General features: G+C 46.1%; 1 protein-coding gene across 1 annotated transcript in view; it reads right to left on the reverse strand.

Annotated features, from left to right (window-relative positions):
• TDP1 (tyrosyl-DNA phosphodiesterase 1) overlaps window positions 1-24,892 on the reverse strand; it is a 63,271-nt gene that overhangs the window by 24,029 nt on the left and 14,350 nt on the right. The window contains exons 6-12 of the mRNA XM_054566978.1: window positions 22,583-22,675; window positions 18,710-18,877; window positions 18,189-18,267; window positions 15,544-15,729; window positions 14,904-14,952; window positions 12,916-12,982; window positions 11,432-11,539 (exon numbers count right to left, since the gene is read on the reverse strand). Of these exons, the coding sequence (XP_054422953.1) occupies window positions 11,432-11,539; window positions 12,916-12,982; window positions 14,904-14,952; window positions 15,544-15,729; window positions 18,189-18,267; window positions 18,710-18,877; window positions 22,583-22,675 (750 nt within the window). The remainder of the gene's footprint in view (window positions 1-11,431; window positions 11,540-12,915; window positions 12,983-14,903; window positions 14,953-15,543; window positions 15,730-18,188; window positions 18,268-18,709; window positions 18,878-22,582; window positions 22,676-24,892) is intronic.

The raw sequence follows: 24,892 nt of genomic DNA on the forward strand, positions 1-24,892 counted from the left end.
TTTGCCCTGATGTTGGAGCCTGAAGTCTGCAGGGCAGGCAGCAGCCAGGGGAGGATGGGAGTCAAGTGGAGGGAGCAACAAGCAACGCGCTGAAGCTGCAAGCGTGGACTGAACCCAGCCAGCCGGTGCTGCCCTGTGGAAGCCGCGCCCTTGGCCGCAGAGCCCCACACACCCTGGGTGTGAGCCAGCACAAAGCGACAATGCTATAGAAGTGTCTGCTGCTCCAAGCCCGTCCCCCAAACCCCCCGAGAATCTCCTTCAGGGCCCATCCTCACCGAAACGTACGAGAAAGGGGATTCTGGAAAGTGTGGTTCAGTCTCGGCAAATGGACACACTGCAAAGCCACCACAGGGTGGGGCTAAACTGACCAGCGGTTCATTATTCCATCGGCCAGTTTACAGGCCCCTTCACAGTAAGAAGCTGCACTGGCGGTAGATTTCTGCCGCAGCTGGTGCAGTGTGGCTGCTAGTGAGACACCTGACCTCAGCCCACAATGTGGACATTTTGTCCAAAAGTTTAAACCTTGTGGAGTGAATTTAAACTGATAACAATGTACAACAAAAAGCTCCAGAAAGCATAGATTCTACCTAAGGTACGTGGGGAAGGGAGGCCAACGCTGAGAAAAGATGTCTGGGCCCCAAATCAGGAGGCAGGATTTCGCCCCATGTCCCCCACTAACGGCGACACCCTGAGGCGCTCTTCTCCCAGGCTTCAGTTTGGCTCCAGAACGAGGGGTTTTAGCCATGAGGTCAAAAACCCCTTTCCAGGCCGTGCTGTACGATGACGGGAGACGTCCCCACTCACACCCAGCTGCATGGCTCCCCTCCCCTGTCCCGGCCACAGGGGCATTCTCTGGAAACGCGCTGCTGGGGAGTGTTTAGCTGTCTGAATGTCCACGCTAATGTGTCGAGGACACAGCCACGCAGGAAAGGAGAGGGGAGCCACAGAGGTGACCTCTGGGCCAAACTCTGCTATGTGCACCGGTAAAAGCCTCAACTCTGGTAACAGCAGTAGCATCGTCAGCCACCCCCAACCCTGGCCTGAGCAGCTGGTTGGCTGGGTGGCTGATGAAGTGTGCTTTTCAGATTTTACTGGAAGGCATACAGATCCCAAGATGCCTGCTGTTACGGGAACGCGTGTCCAGTGACAACACATCTCCTTTCACTGTCAATACTTAACCTAGGCGGCAGCTGCACAACGTGTGCAGAGGCGAAAACAGACTTGGCTTTTAGCCACATGTCCTTGAGGACCCACTGGGGGGAGGCGGCAGGCAGACAGACACGAGGCTGACAGCGGTGAGGGAAGACGGGGCTGAGCGGTGGGGGGGACGAGGCGGGCGTGGGGCTCGGCCAAGGCTGCTGTCGCCCTGCCTGAAGGCTCCCCAGCCGGGGCCTTTCACATGCACGCCGGCACCCTAAGTTACCTTCCACTCTGCACCGGCGTGAGCTTTTCCTGCCCTGCCCTTGGGCTCTGCTGCTTTTTGTGGAATGAAAAAAGTTTCACAAGTAACACTGACAGATATTCTCACTGTAAAAGATTCGTTGTAGACACAAAGCTATAACCTTTCATTTGGATGGATTTTGCCAATGTCCCGCTAAAACAGTTTTCCTATTTACACAATCAATGACGACATCTAAGCCTCTTCTCTTGAGTCCCTGAGAACACCAGGTGGATAGTATCTATGAAAATGTTTGCTGAGCTAATAGGCAAAATAGAGCCCATTTAAATTTGATTTCTCTGATCACTCAGTATTTTTAACTATGTTTACCAGACATCTGTTTCTCAACTCTGATCCTTTTAAAAAGTATGCTGTCTTTTTTATTGATATGCAGTGTGCCCTGGTTTCCTACTGGTGCTCTAACAAAGTGCCATAAACGTAGTGGCTGAAACAGCCCAAGTTTATTACCTTACTTTTTGAAATGGATCCTCCAGGACAAGCTTCCGTTTCCCTCTCTTCAGGTCTCTGCAGTCTGACTCACTCAAATAATATTCTCAACTGCCAAACCCAGCGGTCTTTTTTGTATTTCTTATTCTTCTAGACCAGTGGTTCTCGCTGGGGGTGGTTTTGCCCTTAGGGGACCTTTAGCAATGTCTGGGGACATATTTTGTTGTCACAAGTGGAGGGTGGATTGCTCCTGGCATCTAGTGGGTAGAGACCAGGATGCTGCTAAACATGCAACAAAGCTCGGGATGGTCCCCAGAACAAAGAATGACCGGCCCCAAATGCCGGCAGTGCCGAGGCTGGTCAGTCCTGCTCTAGGCCTCTCTGCCGCACGGGCCTGGCTTTCTCCGCCCTCTTTGCACCTCCCTCCCTTGGCTTTCTCTTCACTTGTTCATTCCGCTCCTTTCTCTTTTGCTGCCCTTTCCCCTCTGAGCCTTCTAAACCTCTGCTCTGTCATTGGCTCAATTCTATTGTCTCCTCTTCCTTGGGGATTTCCCGTTTACCAAGTGTGACCATTACCTTGATGAGGATGACTCTCAGATGCTCCTGCTTTGACCAAATGGGGACATCTAATCGCAAGCTGGATTTCACTATTGGGATGTCACATGGCCACCTCAAACCCAATACTCCAAAAGCGAACCCCTCAGCACGCCTGGCCTTCTGGAAACCAGCTCTCCCCTGAACTCCCTTCGGTCCACAGCCTCAGGCACCTGGACCCGCCTGCTCCTCAGGCAACTCTGTGCAACCAGACACCACGCTATTGCACTCTCGTAACCTCCTTCCTATTTCCAATCAGATCTCCCCAGCTCAGTCCTTCTCACCCCAGACTCTAAATCCAAGTGCACTGCCCTCTCTGGTTTCTCAGTCCACACCTTCCCCTGGGTGCTCTCAGTGCCACTGCGTCCTTTCCACTTGGGTCCAAACAAAGTAAAAGCACTGCCTGGCATTTAAGACCCTCCACAATCTGATTGAAGCGATGTTTTCAATCTTATTTCCCATCAGGCCTCTTCCTGACTCCTCCACCTTAACAGAATTGATTTACTGACTCGGCAAACATCACTTTCTCATCCACGGTGCCTTCTACCCTGCCCACCCCTGTGGCTACATGGGCCCTCTCCTCCCCTGCAAACTGCGTGTCTCTTTCAAGAGGCTGTCTCTGGCTATTCTAGCCCACAGCTGTCTCCCAAGTGAATCCTGCAGATGTTATGCAAGCCAGAAACAGGGAATTAATTCAAGAAAATATGCAAAGGCTTAGAAGATACAATGTATCAAAACTATTTGTTCATTTTGATCAGGGAATTAAAAACCTGAAAATCACCAATCTAGGGAAAACATCTAACTGCCGACAAGCATAAAAGGCACAGCAGGCTTCGTGGGAGAGGGCGGGGCCCGAGCTCGGGGATGTGTGATCACAGTTAGTGCTACTGCGGCAGCACCTCAGCGTGGTGACAACCTGCCTCCGACCACGTAAGGTGTGTAGAGTCCTGGGTCCATAACTGATGCTGAATAGGTGTTCGCTATTACCATCACTGATGCTTTGCTCACTATTTGGGAGGGTGACTCTGGTCCTCCCCTCTGGTGTGATTCACCAAGCACTGGGATTCCCCAAAGGCAGGACCATCCAGGCCTCCTACTCCCAGAAGTGCTGGCGGAAGATGGATCTAAAAATTATTCACCAAATCACTTCACTGATTTCACAATCCTTGCACAGGTCGCCACAGCAGAAATGTAGTGAGATTCTGCTTTATTTTGTAGGGGAAGTCAAGAGGATTTTGGTCCCCTCGATACAGATATACATCTCTCAATTTTTAATATGAGCGATAAAGTACCAGGAATTTAATAGCATGATTAAAATTAAACCAGTTCTGCAGAGGTCCAAGAGTCACGTGACATTAAGTGCCAAAGGGGGTGCAACACGTCAGCTGTGTTTTGAGGAGCTACAGTGTGTTAACAGGGAAATGTCAGCAGGAAAAGAACTGAAAATGATTATGACACACGTTTTCCTATGGGCAGATGTGAGTGGAGCACCACAAAGGATCAGATGCTTGGGTGTGGGCTTTTGTAAGTACCAATTCTGACAAATCACCAAAAAATGTCTGAGACATCTATTTACAAACCGACTTTGTTCCTTAGTCACAGGTATACTATGACCCCGGGGGCAAATGCTTTCAAAGCCACATTAAATTCCGCAGTCTGCCTTTCGTTCCAGGGCGCAGCCCAGCCCCGCGCCAATCTCGTCTGCAAAAGGGTCCATCCGTACTCCATCCCGCAAATGGAATGACGCAGCTTTAGAAGCCATCACATCAGCATCTCGAATCCCAAATGACAAAATAATACTGTCCGGCAGGATCAAAAGTTGCTTTGTAAATTCAGGTCAAAATTGGTACTTAGAACACTCCACCAAAGAATTTCACAATGTATTCAAATAGTCACTGATGTGATAACTGAAAACTGCTATTTCCATTTCTACCGATATATTTATTCCATTATTTTGGTTCACCTCCTATGGTGCAAAGGCAATAATAAAAACTTGAAAAGCTTTCAAAAACAAAACTATGAAATGTTTGTTAGAGTCGACCCTGGGAGATGATCTACTATAATGGCTTTTTAAGCTTAAAAAAACCCACTCTCCTCTCCCCAGACCCCCCTGAAGAGTCCTTTACTGGAATGGTCAAGGGAAGGCCTGGCTCAGCAGCATTAACCATGTTAGTGGGGAGGGAAGGGGGCCTGGCCAGTTGCTACTTTAAAAAATGGGGGCTGCAGTAGGTGTCGGAGCTGTCAGCTCTTCCCAGAGCCTTAGCCAGCAGTGCGGATCCCCAGGCGAAGGGCAACAGGGCTGCCTGGCACGCAGGCAAGAGGCAGTCATGCTGGACTACCTGGGCCTGAGGCCTCCTCTACCTCCTCACCGGCCGGGCACGCTGTTTCAGCTTCTGTGCTTTAGCCTCCACATCTCTGAACGGGTAATAGTACTAGCTCCTAATGGGATGGATTAAACGAGTTAGTATAAAAAAGCACTTTGTCAGCACATAGTAGGCACCTTACAAGTATCTGTATTATTTGTAAGGAGTTCTCTTTGGGGGCCTGCTCCTGGGGGACTCCCAAATCAGCGCCTCCTCGTCTCCCACCACAGGCACACCTGGCGACTAGCGGTGGCGGCATGCAGAGGTTGAGGGGCCCTGCATGGAGGCCCCCGGCCCCCTGAGACCCACTCCGCTGCATGCGAAACGGGGCGTGCGCTGTCTTTGGTCTGCTTGCAAAAAAGCTAGGGTGGTGACATGCCCTGGAATCATCTCTAACGTAGAAAGAAAGGCATTCACTGACTGTAGCACCGATAACCATTATTTGTAACATTAGTTATTGGTTAACGTTAGTTGAGGCATACCAGCTAATCTCAGGATCTTGGAGCTTCAGAGCTAGGTAACTAAGCCTACCCAATGACATGTACAAATATTCGTGTGTGTGTGTGTGTGTGTGTGTGTGTGTGTGTGTGTGTGTGTTCCAATTTGATTTTGGACCCAAAAACTCAGACACAGGAGGAAAAATGGCTCTTTGTTTCCGAATCAAAGGAACAGGCATTAGAGAAGTATTGCATAGCTATGCTGACGGCAGAGTGTCTTTTATGTTCCCTCAAAAAGCCACGGTGGTTTTGTAGTCAAGCACTTGTCTTGTTTTCCCCCAAAGTGACAGCGCCAACATTTCTGCTCAGCTCAACTATCTCGTATTGCCTGTCAGTTGCTAGGCAACTGTAACAGCAATTGCTCTCTGCCCACCCACAATGCACAGCTTTCATAATTGCTCTCACTGCCTCTGCCAATTACTCGTAGGCACTGTCTTCTCACCCAAGGCTGCCTCTTCTAGCTCATCTTCTCGCCTGCTCAGTCCGGTGGTAAAATTTAAACACTGTGTTTGTCATCATGTTCCAGCAATTTCCATAACAACAGGCTGCCCATCAAACACAGCATGATTTCATGGTGGGATCAAAAACTATAAATAGCTTTCCATAAAAGCAACAAGACAAAAGAGAAATTGCCACCAGCATAATATCTAATTAAGTTCTAATTGATTAGAATAACTTTGAGCAATTTATAAATAAACCATGTTAAGTTTAGAAAAGGTTAGAAAAGGCTGTATCTTACCTATGGGCAAGGCTTTAGATCATACAGTATACAGCGATATGCTGTATAAACAAAACAGAGAAAGGCTTTGTAAGGTGCTTTCTTTTTTTTTTTTTTTAATTCAATTTCTTGTGGTGATATTGATTAACAAAACTGTGTAGGGTTCAGGTATAAAATTCTATAATATATCATCTGTATAGTGTATTGTATGTTTACCACCACAAATCAAGTTATAAGCTGCTTTCTTGAATCTCAAAGAGGCCCAACAAATATGAGCTTAATAATAACATATGTAGTTAGCAGCTACTAAAGTCAAGCTGTTAACTAATATTTAATACATCATATAGTTTAATAGGTAATCTCCACATATGTCTTTTATCATCATCCTCTGAGCATTCGACAAGTAAGATAAAAGCCCAGGTTATAAAAATGACTTTTCTAAAATTTAAGCGGCAAGGCTAGTAAGTGGTTATCCCCAGTTAGAACATGGACACTGGACTCTGGTTTGGTGCGACTTCCCCCACAGTGCGGTGGCTGATTGGATAACATGACCGCCTGAGACTCCTGGGTGTGAAAGTGCTGAGAGGGTCCAAGCTACTGCACCGAAGACCCGAGCAGGGTGGCTGCGGAATGGGAATGGGGAGATAAGTCACCTCGGCACATCTTTTTCCTGTTTCATGCATGTATTACTTGTTTGAGAAAACCACTGTTGTAAAGGGCTCTAATTCAAACACGTATTGCTCAGTAACCATAAGCCGTGCACAGTATTAGGTGCTGAGGCTATAAAGATGGGTGAGACCTGTCATCTGCTCGCAAGCAGCTCATAATATATTGAAGAACTGGGACCCATGAAGAACGAACAAGGAAGATGTGAAAGGAACAAGCAAAAAGTGCTACAAAACACAAAGGGAAAATACGACGAGTTCTGTCTGCTCAGTTATAAAGAGTTTCAAAGGGGAACGTTTGAAACAGACCTGAGGGATAAGCGTTAAGCCCTGGACAGTACAAAAACATAAAACATAACCTTGAAACCTGAGAAGCAATTAGAAAGTGAATGGTAGTTAGATTAAGGGGGATAGCGTTTATTTGCTCAAAATTTTCAGAGCCATTATAGACCAGGTGCTGTACTAGGCATTACATATATTGTTCTGAAAGAAAATACAGACATTAAATAATTATTAACAATGAGGATGAGTATTTTTAGTAGGAAAAAAATGTAAGAATTAAAGACTTACTTTCTCTTAGAGTAGGAAAAATAAAAACTTCTAATGCAGACAGTCCAATAAAATGGAAACTGCATTAGAAGTGGTTTTAGTGCAGATTTTACAATGCTCAGGGATGTGGCAACTATGCACTAAAATCTAACCCAGGATCTGTGAAAAATGTCTTCAGTCAGAACCCCAGTGACAATATGATGACAAGAGAGGAAATGAACAACTGTGATTCATGTGTACTTAAAAGGAAAAATAAAAAAAGATGAAAACTCTATTAATTTTTTATAAGCATTTTAGTAAGATTTTAATCCCCGATCTTCGGCAGCTGGTTTCCACATTTATGAAACGTCAAGTGGGTGACACAAAGTCCCCACGACCAGGAAGCCGACACCCTGTCCTGAGGACAGGTAGGGGAACGACAGGTTATTAGGATATGGACACATTACAGGAAAGACATGAAGTAGACCCCTAAGGGATGAGCATTTGTTTTTTTCCGGTTGGTTTGCTTGTTTGAAGATTAGGAAATCACATCTTGGGGAATTCTACGAATATTTTGTAAGACTGACTAACAACCCTACGCGCCCTGGTGAGCGTGGCTCTCCACGTTACGCTCTCGTGCCAACCCAGCTGCCTGCTTTGTCTCCAAATAATCACAGAACTTTACTTCTCCAATGGCCTTTGGAGCCTGAGGTTCAGTCTTCTGAGTACATCCAAGAGCAGTTTTGCTTAACTATGGAAAATTAACCTCAATTTTGAAAAGAGATAATAATTAAGAAATTACTTCACATCAAGGTTGGAGAATAAGATGGATGAATCAAACCAGGTAGTAAATACCAGCAAGGCCTGTGGAAGGCAGAATTCCCACCCCTGCCCCGGTGCACACGCCCTGTATAATCCCCTCCCCTTGTGTGCAAGCAGAAATTGGCAATATGATGGGGCTTCTTTCCCATGATCAGGTTACCCATCGGCCGACTAAGTTAATCAGAAGGTTTGGAACGATCATGCGTGGGCCTGCCCTTAGCAGGTGAGACCTTAAAAGAGTGACTGGGTTCCTCCTGAGACAGAGATTCCCCTCAGGCTTTGAACAAAGAGCTATGCTTGTTTGGAGAGGACCATGTGACAGGGCACAGAGGTGACACTTCAGCTGAGAATGTCCCTTGGTTGACGGCCACCAAGAAAGCAGACACCTCAGACCTACAGCTGTAAAGCAACAGAATTCTGCAAACCAGTGAGTTCAGCAGAGGCTACAGCCCTGACCAGCAATCTGACCCTCTGTTTATGCCACTGAGTTTGTGATGACTTGTTACGTAGCAGCAGCAAACTAATACAATGGTTCCTAAGGACTCATCGTTGATTCATTCTGGAACTTGTGACAGGTGCCGAGACGGATGAGTACTGAACAATGAAGTATGTTCTCTTGCAGGGTGGCGTTGTGACTCATACAAGTTCTAGCAAGTGCAACGAGACCTGAGCAAGCGCTGAGTGCCGAAACATTGTTTTTCTCGTCAAAATGCAACAAATACAGGGTTTGATGAGTTCTGAATCCACAGAGTACTGAGGTATGACCCTACAGGGTCCAAAACAGGAAGTGCCTATTTTTGGTAAAAGTACCGAATTTCAAAACGTGACCACCTTGAAGGGCAACACTTTTGTAGGTGTGTGGGTCTGGATTATTAAAAATAGTCTCATAATCGTGTTAGTCAAAAGTCATGGGTCCTTATCGTCCATGTTGCTTATTACTATTAACATTTTTTTCTGGGGAATCTGATTTAATTTTGTTGCACTTAAATAAAAGGAATTAGCTATTCATCCCCAAAATGAACATTAACTTGTAATAATATATCAAAGTAGGAAAGTGTCTCAAAAGAAGGTTAAATTTATGTAGCTTTTGATGTATTTGTCTTACTAAAATCAATCCTTAAAACATAAAAACACCTGCCACGTGGTTGGCAGACTGTTAGATTTGCTAGGCATTATCACTTCATTCAGACTAGAATCCATGGTTCTCATCTCTCTAAAGTAGGAAAATGCATTAAATGAAAGGATAGTGGCACTTGTCTATCAGTTCTGTATTTATTCTCCAAGGTGTTTATATTCTCCACCAGGACAATCTAGGGGATACTTAGGAATGCATGGGACATCTCAGGGGGGAGGTGATTTCACCATGATGCGACATTTAATATGTGAGGGACAGGTTATTAAGTTTCCTATTTGTGGAGCTGTGATACCAAAAAAAACTATCTTGACCAAAATGCCAACAGTGCCCTGCTGAGAAACACTATTTGAGCATAAGCTAAAGCCAACTATATTGAAACCACTTCTTATTCCAGGAAAGCCCTAAGAAACAAGTACATAAAAAGCAGTTATTCTAATCAGTCCGAATGATCAAATACACCGACACAGAACTGCCTTGCGTATACCCATAACTAATAAACCTAGAGAAACCTAGAAGACATCAGGCAACAGTAATCTTGCCACTACAGCAGGCAAAGTCTGGCCACAGCTACTGTTCTGACCTCACCTGCCCTCCTGCCCCGCTCACTCCAGCAACATCGCTTTGTTGTTTCTCAAGCACAATGAGTATATTCCTGCCTCTGCCCAGAAAGCTTTCCCCCAGTTGTCCACCCACATGGTTCCCTCCCTCCTTCCAGGCTTCCGCTTTGAATGTCACCACGTCGGCCAGGCCGTCCTCAACCATCCCATTTATTGAGCAGCCTCCCGCCGACTCAGCTCCTCACTGCCCGACAGCACAGGGCCAGAGGGCGTGCCTGGGCTCCTGGGCTCTGGTTTAACCCCTCTGTGCTTCAGTTCCCCGATCTGTACAGGGGATTAATAGGTTCACTGCAGGACTGTTGTGAGGATTATGAGAGAGAGAGAATGAAATGTGCTCAGAAGAGTGTTTGAAACTGATAGTAAGTGGAGCACATTAGCTCTAAGGATCTGGACAGAGAGACCAGCAGAGGCTGGCAGAGCCTCCAGGAGATGACACCAGGCCTGATCACAGTCCCTATTCAATGGGCAGCAACTGGAGAGGCAGAGAGAGAAAGAAAAGGGATCCAGAGGGGGAACTATAACACAGCTGCTGGCAGGTGGTTTCAGGGGCAAAGGAGGGGAGCCTGGCTGCTTCCGGAAGCACATGCTGGGGAACACAGGATAAGAAAGGTGAGAATGGTGTGGCTAAGGTGGTAAGGCCAAGCCGAGGACTCTGGATCTCAGTCTGTAGGAAGTGGGGGCAGATTCTGAACACAGGACAGTGAGGAAAATCCACGTCAGCCAAAGACAAATGGTCAGGGACAATTAGGACAGGTGGCCTGGGAAGAGGACAACCCTGTGATGGAATGGCAGACAGGTGACCATTTCAGAAGTCCAGGTCATAAGGATCTGACCTGGTAATTCCAGGGATTAGAAAAGCAAAGTTTGAGGCATTTCAAGGATGAACAGGCTTTGATGTGCATTTCCAAACCACTCACATGCCCACCTCAACCACAGATCTCTTCCTACTGTCATTACTTGTGTGTTTTCTGACATCTCTGGAATTGCAAGTGTCTCACATGCACTACGCAAACCTTACTGCTCTACCCTGCCTGTCCATCATCCGCGGGAAGAAGGATTTTAGTCGATGCTGCAGAATGCGCAAGGGAAGGGACAGAACAAGAGGAGGGCCGGCTTTAAACCTGATGAGAGAGAGGGCAGGTGCCACTAAAGCACAGAGGGATGCTGGGAAAGAAAGGTCCTCCCAACAGATGAGCTCAGCTGGAGATGTTCTGACTTTGAGATAAAGTGGCAAACAAACAAACAAACAAAAAGAAGGGAGTTGCTGGTAGGCGTCACTTATTACTTGGTGTCTACAACTTCCCTGGTTACGGAAGGGCTGTGAGGGGATGCTACGCATTTTCTAAATGATTTAGGTTAGTCTCTCGGGTGTCCTTTAATGATACTGGAATGCCAAATGGATGAAATCAGGCCATAACTACAATCTCTACAAATGGATTACTTATGGGCCTCCTCTCAGTAGGGCTCATGCAGGACACACACACACACACACAGAAAACCAATGACAGTTCATAAAATCACTTTTTAGAGAACGGTTTGGTATTCAGAGCAGGAGTTACAAACACATTTTAAAAATTCCTCCCATCAGGAATATAAGGACTACTTACCTAGTGACAAGGAACCAAGCAATCTGACTGAAGTCTGGAGAGGGTCTCATGTATGTCTTAATGTGTGGCATGGCATTGCTGCGGCCAGACGTCTCAGCGGACCATTTGCTAGTGACGGGAAAGACACAAATCACTGATCAGAAAATACAAACTGGTCACAATCCTAATATTAGAAAAGTGCTTGAAAACCAAAATCCTATAATCTAAAGAACAGTGACTACACAGTTCTCTGTGATATCTTCTTAACCTCGGTTCCGGTAGCAGAATAATGCATGTTCATTTTAGAATGCAGGGATGTAGGAAAAAAAGGACCACCACTCGCAAAAAGCACCTTTTGGCACATGGTGTTCCTGGCTTCTTTGTTATGAATACACACACATATGCAAATACTCTATTCTTTCTGTTGTGCTTTTAACAGCACGGCTGCACATCTTATCTCCTAGCTGGCCTGTGAGTTTTAAAAGCTGGAACTGTGCTCAAAACACAGTACTAAGTAGAGGCTCAGTAAAAGCTTGCTGATAAAACAAAATACAAAATGGGAAAAATACAAACAGTATGACTATCATAATGGAAAGTTGAAAAGCAGGGGCATAAATCAGAAATACTTGAGTCAAATGCTGGTATTTGCATATCTTGAGCTTAGTCTTTTAAATTTGCAACATTGTAGGACTAAAGAGCCATGGGAAAAAATAACCTCTATGCTGAGGCCACAATCCTTACTTATAAGAGGATGGTCCCTTAAGAGGACAGACTGTCTGCAAAAACCAATCAGGACTGGGGAGGTCCATCATTAGAGCATTAAATTCCCTTGAATGTAGACTATACTGAAAGGCGTTCGACCTGAAGCAATGTCCTCTGTAAGAAACAACCTCCAAGAAGGCATTAAATAAAAGCTCCAGATGACTGAATTAGGCTGAAATGTAATCTGCCTTCGTTTCTGGCTATTCAGCAAAGTAAGTGGATTTTGAAGCAAGTATGGAACTGGGATCAGCCTGGAAGATGCGGATGTGCGACTGATGGAGGACAAAGGCCACTCCTTTCACCTGTCCGTGCGACCCTGCACGGAACTCTTCTTATGAGTCCAATACTATCCCCTCCGCCTGGGAAACAGCGCGAGGACCTACCGTCAGCAAGCTCGCAGGCACGCAGCGCAGGGCTGTGTGGACAGGGTGATATATTCCACATATTGGAAATATGAACTAAAGGGTACTTATGTAAATTCTAAGCTACCCAAGATGCTCTTTTATTTTATCTTTTTCTTTGTGTGCCAATATATAAATAGAAACACCAGAGATAAATTATACTCTTTGGTATTAAAAATCTATTCCAAAAAAACGTTCAAAACCTTGTTTTAAATTTTTTCTATCACTAACATATGTAGCTAAAATATACAGCTATATTATGTAAGGTTCTTTAAAAAAGTATGACATCAACGACACTTATTCCTAAGGAGGCAACAGTAATATCCTAAACCAATTACTTACTGGAAATAGGAATGAAGCCAATTCTGTTTTTCCGCTGTCTGGATGCTATAGGGAAGAGAGCCCCCAGCTTTTGAAAGAAGAAAAATAAAGTAAATAGTACGACTTATGTTATATAATTTGAGGATCCTTCATTAAGAAGGAAAGCTATAGTAAACAGTGAGAAGCTTAAATGAGAAAACAACAAAAAAACAAAACTACTTCCATTATTTCATCTTATAAAATAGTTCTTTGAAAGAAAACGTCTGTGCTTGCACAGGTACGTTCTCTCAGTGGGGCTTTCTTTATTGGGGCTGCACATGAAATGTAAATGTTTACTACCTACAAAGGAAAAGATATTTAATTAGCCGGGGGTGGTAATTTACTGTCTGCAACAGCACAGACTAAAGGGGAAGAAGACAACTCAGAAGAGCCCCGGCCCATCCCGTGGCCCTCACAAGGCTGGCTGAGGAGGGGAGCGCCCCTGCTTCTGCCTAAGACCAGGGCGCTGGGGCAGAGTCGGCTGAGAACTCCCAGGAGGACTTGGTTCTCTTCCCTCCTTCACCTGCCGCTCTGCTACTTCCGAACGGACTTCATATTAGCTAGACAGATTCTTACAAACGGGGAAGAACGATCAGTGAAATAGAATAAAGCGTTCAGTAAACAGTGAAGTTTTAAAAAAGTAATACTAAAAACCATGCTCCTGCAAAGAAAATAAAGATATGGTTCCAAGGGGAAACACAATTAGAGGCCAATGTTTTTGTTCATCTTTGAAAGGACTAGGTTCCATTGTAGATTCATCATTCACTTTCCACACACAGGAAGGAACTTCTCCGTGGTAACCTTTGCCCTCAGAGGGCTTTAAATTTCTCCACCTCACCAAAGGTGGCGTGACGCCTCTCCTACTCAAATTACTAGAAACATATTTAGGGTTTCAGGACCAGCTATAAAATAGCTTTATTGGAAATGCCATGTTCTTCGCTGTTAAAAAGTAGGTTTTGACTGGATCTAGCGGTCACATATTAGAAGTGCAGGAAGAAGACCAAAAACAAAGAAAGAAATGAATAAAAAAAAACCCTTACCATGTCCCTGAGTCTCAGTGAAATAATTTTAGCTTTGTCAACAAAAAGCAACAAATGGGCTAAAACACTCCAACCCCGACGGAGATTTCTCTGGCAGGGTCACATCTAGTTTGACAAGCATTAAGTGGATTAAATTAGTCTAAATTCAGAGTATTCTGCTTCCAGCCATAAGCAAATGCCAATCAGATTTCCTTTTTGCCAGAGATGTACGTTGTTTGGGTTTTTGGTCATTACCTCCCAAAGGCACTCTGCGGGGAACTGCTTAATTTCAAGTACAAGTTTAGTGTCCAGCGCTAGTATACGAGAACCAGAGAACAAGGTGATGTCTACAGAATAATCCTAGGCATTTACAGACGAAGCCCTTGAGAGAGCTGATATAGCAACGAGGCTATATGACACGTTTCATCTCAGTATTAAACGTAAGTTCTGAACCTTAAATGTATCTGTATTCAGGATTTGTATTTGAAAGCAGCACACAGTACCCTGGACACAGACAGGACGGGGCAGGGGGAGGGGAGAGAGGCCAGAGCAGGCGGCGGCGGGGGGGGGGGGGGGGTGCCGGGGGGGGGGGGAAGTGCTCTGCAAAGGAAGGCCCGGGGCAGGAGGGGGGCTGGTCTGGTCTGGGTGTCCTGCTTGGGCAGCCAGTCTGCTGGTGGCTGAGGTGAGAACAGCCCTATTGGTAGCAGTGAGGTCGCGACTCAGAGGGTTACTGCAGGGATTAAAAAAACAGACACAGACTGCCTCACTGTGTCATCTCCGGAACGTTCCCAGTGCTCAGTGTTGCCTATTTTCATGATTCTTACCCACTTAAGGGAAAAGTCATCCAAATTTCTAGCCATTGCTTTCACATCCCAAGGAGGGAGGCAATCTCATTACTTGCTTTTAAAGTTTACCAGGGCATTTATGAAACATACGCAAAAATACAATTACCTGGATACCCTTCTAAGCTGGTCCGCACATTTTCCACAGAAGGATAGATCTAAAAATAAATAAGAAAAACCCCTGATAAAACTAGGAAGGTACCACGCTGAAGAAACTATTTGTTAAAAGGAATGTTGATTAATTTTCAAGAAAATAAAAATCTCAAAAATACTTAGACTTAGAAAACATGCTTTAAATTTTAAAAGGTTCCAATCTTATGGAAAAAAAAATTGAACTTCTGGTAATTAATTTGATGATAAAAAGAAATTACACTTCGATTTGGATTTTTCCTCTGAAATACCAAATTAACACTGAATTGAATGCAAAATTAACTATTAATTCAAAGGTGTCTAAACAATTAATCACGCCCGTAACTCTGCTGGCAGTGCTTTATCAAATCTTCTCCCCTGGGCTTGCACACCCGAGGGAGGGAGGGAAAACTGCCGGCTTGTCGGAGGCTGACAGGGAGCTCTGGCTGAACTCACACGCCCCCCAGGACCACGTGGTGAGGACCCCTTGACTACAGATATGGCTGTTTCCATCTCAAAACTACTGAATAAAACCTCTCTCGGACACGGAGGACTGATTCTTGGTTCTCTCCTGGACACGAGAATGCAAATAATTAACTCTTGGAGAAAACAGTGCTTACCAAATGGAGCGGAGCGACACTTTTCCCCGGGGTCCTGCCTTCCTTCCCCAGGGCTGCCAAGGTCTCTTTAAACTCAGAACACAGCCATTTGGATTCGTCAGCCCCCATGGAGCCGATGCTGGAAAACTGACCTACTATCGGCCAGGACTCGGCGTTGGGCGTGCACGAGGCGTGCTCTCTCAGAAGCTGGGAAGAGCGATAGTGAATGCTGTTGTTACTCACATGCATGAGCAGAAACGCCATCACGACTGAGGACACAGTGTCCCGCCCTTGGGCTCCCCATTTAACAAAGAAATGCTGGAAATATTAGTGATCAATTTCATACACACGTATACATTTTTTTCATCTCTGGGAAATATTTTTAAATTCTAAAAATATTTTATTCTAATGGAGTAAGTGGACAGGAGAAGCCCTCTTCTCCCCATATTCTTTGACTTGTACTAAAAGCAAAAACAGATTAAAATTTTTTAAAAGCTCTACATTAGTAGGAATGTCAGATAAACCACCAACCTGCCTCGTGAAGTTAGATTTTTACACTGAAATCCTAATTGTTTTATATACCTACCCAATATATAGATGGCCGAACTACTACACATTTTGACTCCTATCAACTGAAAGAAGTTTAACACTTGTGCTCCAGGGAGCTCTGATGTTCTTAAAATAGAAGAGCATTAACTTACATACAGATAATACGACCTTAAACACTAAGATTGATGTACATTTCCTGCTTTTATACTTGTGAAAAGCTTCAGAAAATGTTTGGAAGTCTCATCCACTTAAACATTCACATCGAGTGCCTACCCAGAGGCTGGAGATAGCAAGAAAATTGAACCACAGTCCTATATTCTGACTGATGTATTGCTTAGTTTAATGTGGGTTATTTTCTTTAACACAGCTTAGGCATATTTATAAACCCTGCTACTGAAAAGCCCAAACAACTCTCAACTTGCACCCTGAGTGCAGCAGTGTATACGGAACAAGGCTGAACTGACGACTATGAGACCCAGTGTCTATTCTGTGCTCCCCGCCCCAACCCCGGCTGGCTGCATGACCCTGGACAAGTCCCTCTGCTCCGTCTCCATCAATGAGGCAGACCTCCAATCATCTCCCCACTTCCCTGGAAGGCAGCTGGGACGCAACATGAGCTACTGGGTGTGAAAAGTGGCTGGGAAGCTCCAAGACGCTCTTCAACTTTGGGCAGGATTGTGATCTGACAGAGCACATGCGAGCACCGTGCCAGTCTAAGCTGCCAGTCCACAAGGCACCACTGGCGCTGACGGAACACTCGGCGTGTGGCTGCGCCCATTATTGCGTTTAGTCCGTACACAATTCTACGAGTGGAGCACTACAGTTATGGCCATTTTACAGATGACGAGAGAGGCAGGTTAAGGAGCCAGCCAGGGCCACGTGACTTGTAAAAGCCGGTCAGGACGTGAACCCAGGTATGAGCATCTACCTGCAAGGCTGCGCACTAAGCCAGGGCGCTCTACTCACTCTAGGTCAAGACAGCGGATGCTGGCGGCCAGGTCTTGACTACTGTCAGCTGTGGTCACATTTTTAAAAAAATTAAAAATTTCAGTAACAAAGGAGAATTCTTACATAACACAAATAATTTATGGAAAAAGAGGTAAGGCTTTTAAGAAGGACACATCAGGAATATTAGTAAGGTTGGTAAACTCTTTCCTAAAAGATGAATTAAAAAAAAAATTATCTATTTTTTAGCTAAAGGGCAATGGAGGAAGAGAGGGAGAGGAACATCAATATGAGGGAGAAAAATCAATTGGCTGCTTCTGGCATGTACCCTGACTGGGGACCGAACCCGCAGCCTGGGCATTTGCTCTGTCCAGGAATTGAACCGGTACCTTTTGCTTTGCGGGACAATGCTCAACCAACTAAACCACATGGGTCAGGTAACATTCAACGTGCTTGCTGTTTTATTTTGTTAGAGACCTTTCTCTGTTCATTTTCATACCAGCAGCAAAGGTCATTTTTGTAGTAACAATTCTCTTAACGGCACTGGTTTAGTACACAAAACACACTGTAGCTCAGTTGTAGTCTCTATTCAACACTACATTCTGTTCTTTGTTGAATCTGTATGTTAAAAGTCCTTGATATGCTGATCAAATACTACAAAATGAGAAACGTCTAATTATCTTTGTTACAAGATTTATAAAAGTCCATTTAGCACAGTCTACACCTATATAAGAGGCGTAACACAACTTTAAAAATCACTGAAAACTATAACTAGACAATCAATTTTTCATGTGCTTACTATTTGTCCAGAGTTGTGCTAGTGATACTGTGATGCTGTCAAAAAAACCACACAACTGTAAATGAGAAAGGAGACAATATACATTAAGACAATGTACGTTAAGACAATAGCCATTCGGGAGTGTCCAACCTTTTGGTGTTTCTGTGCCACATTAGAAGAGTTGTTTTGGGCCATATATTAAATACACAAACACGAAAACTGATGAACAAAAAAAAAAAAAAAAAAAAGAAAAAAGAAAAAAGGTTTTAAGTAAATTCATGATTTTGTGTTGGGCTGCATTCATAGCCATTCTGGGTCACACGTGGCCTGTGGGCTGCAGGTTGGACACCTCTGCAAATTTTTAAAAATGTTAAAATAGTAAAAATTCTGTTACCTTCCTAAGCCTAAAGTGTCCCCAATTATCTTTTTGACTTCCTTGAAAGCGTCCTGGGGTTGATCCAATGAGGTAAACACTACAAAGATATAAAATGTAAGTTACAGAACATAATGATGTGATTTATGGATCCCAAAGTCACAATACAGGTGACAACTAATATAATCATGAGAAATTTTAAGAGCCAACCCATCTTCTTGGGATGCTTCCTCAGAGTAGTAAGTGATACTTAAGCTCATCTCTAAGCACATCAACTACTGGAGTAAGGTACAGGGAGAAGAACCCACTCATTTTAGGAGCACTCCACAAGGAGGCTGAGGGTCCGTGGGAAGATGTCCTGGCCTCCCCTTTAGTGGCTAAGAACCAGGAGATGCACAGCGGCAACCTTCTGCTTTTATCACGTCGTGAAAGGATAGCCAAGAGTCACTCAACCTCTTCCCAAGACCCCTGCACCCCAGGCCTCGTGAGGCTCTTAGGTAATGCCGACTATAAGCACCCCCGAAGGCGAAGACGACACATACTTGGTTTCTGAAAGATCATGGTCATGGATGAGGTCTATCCACTCCTTGAGAGGGGGCGCGTTATAAGCCGTCAAGTAGCTGATGAGATCAGCTTTAAAGTGTGTAGTCGATTCTCCAGATCTGTGGGTTCCGTGGGCAATTCGTGGGTACAAAGGGCTCAACCATATTCTGGAATGGGGGAAAAATGACTCAACAGTCAGGCGTGCAGCTGATCGCAATGATATCTCTGTACGGATTCTGCGCTCGTCCTAAGGAAGCGGTGAATTCTCACTACCTGTCTCTGTCTGGTAAGGAGAGTGATCCTTACAAAACATAAATCTGATCACAGCACTTGCATGGCTTCCATCGTGTTCTGAATTACTTTTGAGCGCCTCACTGTGCATTTGGACCCAGGAAGACCTAGGCCTCTGCCCAGCTCTCCCAATCCAATCCCTCCATGCGCCGTCCCATCCATTCACACCTCCCTCCTCCTCCTCCTCGCTCCCTTCATGTTGTTTTCTGAGATGTACTGACAACAGTTAATGGCTCTCCTCTCTGTTACAGCAAATCCACACCCCCTGTGGTAACCCCAGCAAGATTTTGGCCATGGCGGCATCAATGTCGCTCTTTAGCCAAGTGAGAAAGAATAAAAGTTATGCTAAGAAAAACGTACGTGCAAATCTATTTTCACAAACAAGCTCATTTTCATGATGTATCTGCTAGAGCGGTGTGAGATATTTTCACACCCTACACTTCCATGGTGCCTGGACTGAGTACATACTGCATTTAATGATATTAGATTAACACAAACCTCAGGCTTTCAGATAACACAGTAAACAAAACATTAAAGGCATCTTTCATTTTATCAATTCTTTTCCTTCAAGAAAAACAATGCACTTTGCCAAAATTTCTATATTATACCCACAAATAGAAAACAACCATATCTAAACCCAATCCTTCTATAACCTGTTCCTTGATAGATTACAAAAAAGCACACTAAAAATCTCTTGCGCTCAGTTTAAGTGCAAAACCGGGTTAAGGGTTCCGCTTCACAGGGGCGCAGGCGAGCTAATGATCCAACAGCGTCCAGCCACAGGACGCACAGCGGGCGTGTTGGCTCCTACGGCCTTTTCCTGCTTGGGGCTACTTAGCTTGCAGTTCTACCCACTGAGCCAAAAGCGAAGCCCTGAATTCTGCTTTTCAGCTCGCGGCCCTCAAAGGAGACCGGCAAGGCTATCGGAGGGGAAGCTCCCACAATGACAAGGGTCCTGGCTCTGCATCCTCTGGTCTTGGGACGTGTTTCCAGCAGGTGGACTGCCACACTCTCCCCTCCCACCTGGAGGAAACCTGCTGCACCAGGAGCAACAGAGAACGACAATGCCTGGAGCCCAGGCTCTGGACCCTGGTCCGCTGTGTCACTGAGGCGAACCTGGCCACCTCTCTGAGCCTCTGTCCCTCTGGGTACAAAAGGACCAAGCTGGGCCAGATGGGCGTGTAAGGTCTCCCCTCCAAACGGCACCTCGGAGCCCACAGACTGGGGGGCCGCCTGGAGTAGGCGCGCCCACGGACAGGAGTGGTTCTGGGCGAGGGACCGGACAGGCGATGACTTTCTGAACCAGGGTGCTGAGCTGCGAGGCATTTCAACACTTCACAAAATAAGATGAGAAAATGACCGTGGGCCAAGGAAGTTTAAAAGTGAGCAATGGAAAAGTGGACTAAGAAACAGCTGAAAAAGGCGGCTGGAACACCTGCCCGTATAGCAGAAAAGGATGAGCAGCGCCACGGAAGACCAATGGTGACGACTGCACAAAATAACTGCTTTTAAATGTTTTTAAAAAATGACCACCCACAGCCCTGGCCGGGTGGCTTGGTTTGTTGGAGCGCCACCCGTCCACTACAGGTTGCGGGTTTGAGCCCTGGTTGGGGCACGTGTGGGAGGCCATGTTTCTCTCTCCCCGCCCTGCGTCCACTCTCTCCAATCAATAAAAACATATCTTTGGGTGAGAATGAAAAAATAAAAAGTGACAACCCACAACACGAAACTGCAAAGTTTCAGATCAGAGTAGAACGTAGCCTAACTGAGAGGTAACAGTGCTCCAATCCAGGTGGAGAGGAAGCTGGAGGGAGATTTCACACCCTTGGTACTTTGAGTTTTAAACCACATGAAGCTACTACCTGGTCAATGGTTTTCTGAAAAAGCAAATTTCTTTTTAAAGAGAGGTAAAAAATTAACACCCCAATCCTCGCCCGAGGTCCCGTCCCCCTGACAGCCACCCCCGGAGAAGCCTGGGGCTGCCTGTGAGCTCAGGCTTTCGATTCCAGGGGCAGCAGGCCAGGCGAGCGTCCTCGAGCCACGGAAGGCTGATGGCCCGCTTGATAAGTTCAGTTCGTTACACTAATTACTATTTCCCCCAAGAGAAACTATATTAATCTTTTTAGTTTTCCTGATGGGGCCACATATAAGTCATGAACCCCAAAACCCAACTTTGCGGCTTAGAAGCTCCTGAAGTAGCCAAGGGGTAGTTAACCCGAACTTCAGTGGGTCAAGAGGCCCTGTGGCTGCGGCGCCTAGAGACAGAGCGATGGTCCCCATGACACTGAGCCAGCCAGAGTTACACTGCATTTCGAGAAGCAGATTTTAAGTGGGACACTCAAACCAGAACATGTTTAAAGACTAACAGGAAGTGGGGGAGGGGGAGGGGAGCATAGGGTGGGAACCGGGGGCGCTGGGCTCAGGGAGAAGGCCATCCTCCACACCGGACGGGCTGTCTGAAGGGAGAGCGGCGCCTCTCTCTCCATGCACTTTTCGGTCGAAGCAGGCCCAGTGGGCGGAGGCTGGCAGGCTCTGTATTGGAGCTCAGACCAAGGTGGGCCTGGGACTCCCCGATACGTGCCGCACTGGGGGTTCTAGCCGAGGCCGGGCAACGATGGGGGCCAGGTCGGCAGGGGGACGGCAGCGAACACAGAACCCGAAAGGCAGCCAGAGGAGGGCTGGAGCTGCTGCCCGCACAGGAGGCTGCACCCAGCGCTTAACTGTCCCTCGCAGAAGGCAGATGTGCAAAGTGGCTCAAGTGAGAGAAAGGTAAGTTAAGGCTACAGTCACAATGAAGGGCTTTCCAGCGGGGAGAGCAATGTTACAACTCGATTTGGGAAAATCCCTAAAAATAAACCCAAACCCCTCCTGAAAAAAGATAAAAAACTAGACCTAACATATACGCACCAAGGACGAAGGGTTAGTAACATAAACAAAGCCTGAACAACCTTCCTGTTCAATTCTGAGACTCACAACCCCACTGAACATAGTAAAGGCCGTAAAAAGACACCGGTGTGGATGTGATTTATGGGGATCTACACTGATCAGGGGCGAGGGAAGCTTTTAGCACGTGAACCATCCCCAGGGTTTCCTGTGCCACCCACGGGGAAGTGGCAAGCCCGGGCACAGGCGGGCACGGGGTAAGTGGAGGCCAGGAGGTTATCTGGTGGGTTTTACTGGAAACATGATGAGTTCAGGCCTTTCATCGAGAATCCTCTTTCCTGCCTGGAACACTGGATGGACTTGGCTGAAGATGTGCATAAGCCCATTTTTTAAAAACAATGAAAAAAGCCTAACGCGTAAAAGAGCATCACCAGTGTTGACACACAGACTAGAGACAGCTGTGGATGATGATGCACTAACCGATTAGTACTGGGAGCCCCGAGGGGGAGAAGCTGGGGGAAGCACTGACAGAATGCTATCATTTCTTTCTGCACGTATGTTTTTTTCTAAGCCATATGCGTGGGTTTTGTACAATTAAAAACAACAGAAAAACAAACAGACTAATGAAGCGACTGTCCCGGCCCCGACCCATCTCAGCACCCACGGCCACTGCCGTAAAGCGAGCAGAGCCCACATACCCTTGCGTTTTCTGGTGCCAGTCAGCGCGGATGAGGTTGGCGGTGTGTATGACCACTCGGAGGCCTTCTTCATACAGCAGGAGCATCATCTTCCTTTAAAGACAGAAAAGGCATCAGGAAACATTAACAGGACTTTCAAAAAATGCAATACCCTTCTAATGCAAATGTAATAGCTAAAGGAATTCGTCAAGCTCTTATAGGACCCAAACTTTTTAACCTTTATAATCATCCTTTCTCCTACACAAAGTCTGCTCAAGTGCTGGGTTAGGAAACCACCTTCCCAAACGCACCTAGCACTCGGCAGTCCACGAGCTTTCGCCCCACCCTGAGCCCGTGGCCAGTCCTGCCATTCAGACCCGCCCCCTCCAGGCTGGCCCCCGATGATCTATTTAGCATCATCTGTTACTTATTAGGGACAATAGGAACCTCCTTGTCCAGTGTTTTTCAAAGTATGGTCACAACCTCTCGCTGTCATGACTAGCATTTAAAAAAACAAATCGCAACAGAATAAATTTTAAACTCGAGTGTACTGCATATTTGTTCGTGAACCTTGTTTTGCCATATGAGTATGAACGTGTGTGACAGACTAAAATGCCAAATGTATTTCTTATTGTGGGTTGCAGTTGACAAAGTCTGAAAGAGGCTTCATTTTCCTACTCCACAGATGCCACGCTTGTCACCAGTGTGCCTGGGCTTGAGGCCTGTCTTCCCTTTTCTTCTCCATTAACTCAACTCAGTCCTAATTGAGTCCTCTCTTCCCCACAGGGCTTTCCCAGGCTTCTAGTCATCAGACGTCTTTTGTTTTAGTGACAGTAAGAGAGGGAAACAGTATATAAAGAAGAGCTTCCCATTTGAAGTATGAAGACCTAAGCTTCAGTCTTCATCAGGTAGAAGCGATATGACCCTATGTCATTCCGTGACCCTTGATTTTTTTCACTCGTCATATGAAGGCTCAACGCACATCCCCCCGTTTTCTACTTCACAGGGTAGGTGTACGAATGAAGCACAACGTGCATTTTGTTGGATGTAAAGCACTCACCGCAACACTCTCATTAGTCCTTCAATGCCTTGCTTCCTTCTGTCATCTACCGCTGAATGATTTTTGGCTTCCTGATTGTTTTCTAATTGTTTCAGGAAGCTAAGCTCTCTATCCAACCGGAGATTCACACAAGGCCAAAATGCTACTTAGTATTTACTGATATCAGTTCACACATTGTTCTCTCAAGTAAACAACATGCATACTGTTTGGACTGGACGGGGTTAGCCTAAAAAGATACAGGCAAGAATGTGAGGACAGAGAATGAGATCCAGAGCTCGCCAAGACAAGACTTTAGCCCGCGCTGGCAAACAGTAAGTTAATGCAAAGCTGGAGAAGTAACAGCTGTTGAGCCAATCCTCTTCCCATTTACGACTTGTGCGTCCTGAAATCTGGGCAAATTTATGTACACTTACCAAATTAGCAGCTGATTATAATTAAGGATAAGTCAGTTATGAACTCATGATAGGAGTTTTACAAATACTTCCATTAAGCGAGGCATCAATCACCAGGGAAGCTGCACGCTGGTGTCACCGAGCCCCATTAGGGAACAGTCAACGAACCTACGGGCAGTCATGCGAATCCTTTCAAAGACAAGAGGGCATGTGCCTATCAGGTCACAATTGAACACGGATAAAAAGGGGTAAGAGGTGGGGTCTCCCTTGAAGAATGCTGACCTGCATGTTACGTACTGAGCTGTGGGGGCAGCAAAAGGGACACTGGCCAAACCTGAAGCCATTCCTGTGACGGGGGAAAGAAAACCAACGCTGGCAGAGCCCTACGCGCCAGACACCATCCTAGAGGTTCTGCCGGACGCCAGCGTGTTAAATGCCCACGGGGGCCCGGAGAGGGCATTGTCACTTCCATTCTGCTGCTGAACCCGTGGCTGGGAGAGGCGCCAGTCACCGAATGAGCCAGAGGAAGAGCTTGTTTGGGTCAGACGTGCCGGGTTGTCCTCTCACTGTGTGTGGCCTCGCAGGGATAGACAAGGGCTCGCACCTTTCAGGGCACTAGGAGCTGTAAATGCTTATGTGAGTAACTATAATAGAGGTGGGAGGTAATTATCATATTGGGGTGGGAGTGGGCGAGGAGAGGAATGATCGAGGTGAAAGGAAGGACTGCGGATGGAAGTGGAAAGAGGCACGTTCCACTCACCCTGCAGTCTGGCCCCGTGGGACTGTGGACAGCAGACAGGCAGCTGCTTTGGCTTCCCTCCTTTCTGCTTACGATCCTCAGGAGCTAACCCTGCTCCTAGGTCTGGGGGAAACTGAAAA

The sequence above is a fragment of the Pteronotus mesoamericanus genome, unplaced genomic scaffold, assembly GCF_021234165.1.
Source record: "Pteronotus mesoamericanus isolate MK-2021 breed Mesoamerican mustached bat unplaced genomic scaffold, CSHL_Meso_final contig_182, whole genome shotgun sequence".
NCBI classification, from domain to species: Eukaryota; Metazoa; Chordata; class Mammalia; order Chiroptera; family Mormoopidae; genus Pteronotus; species Pteronotus mesoamericanus.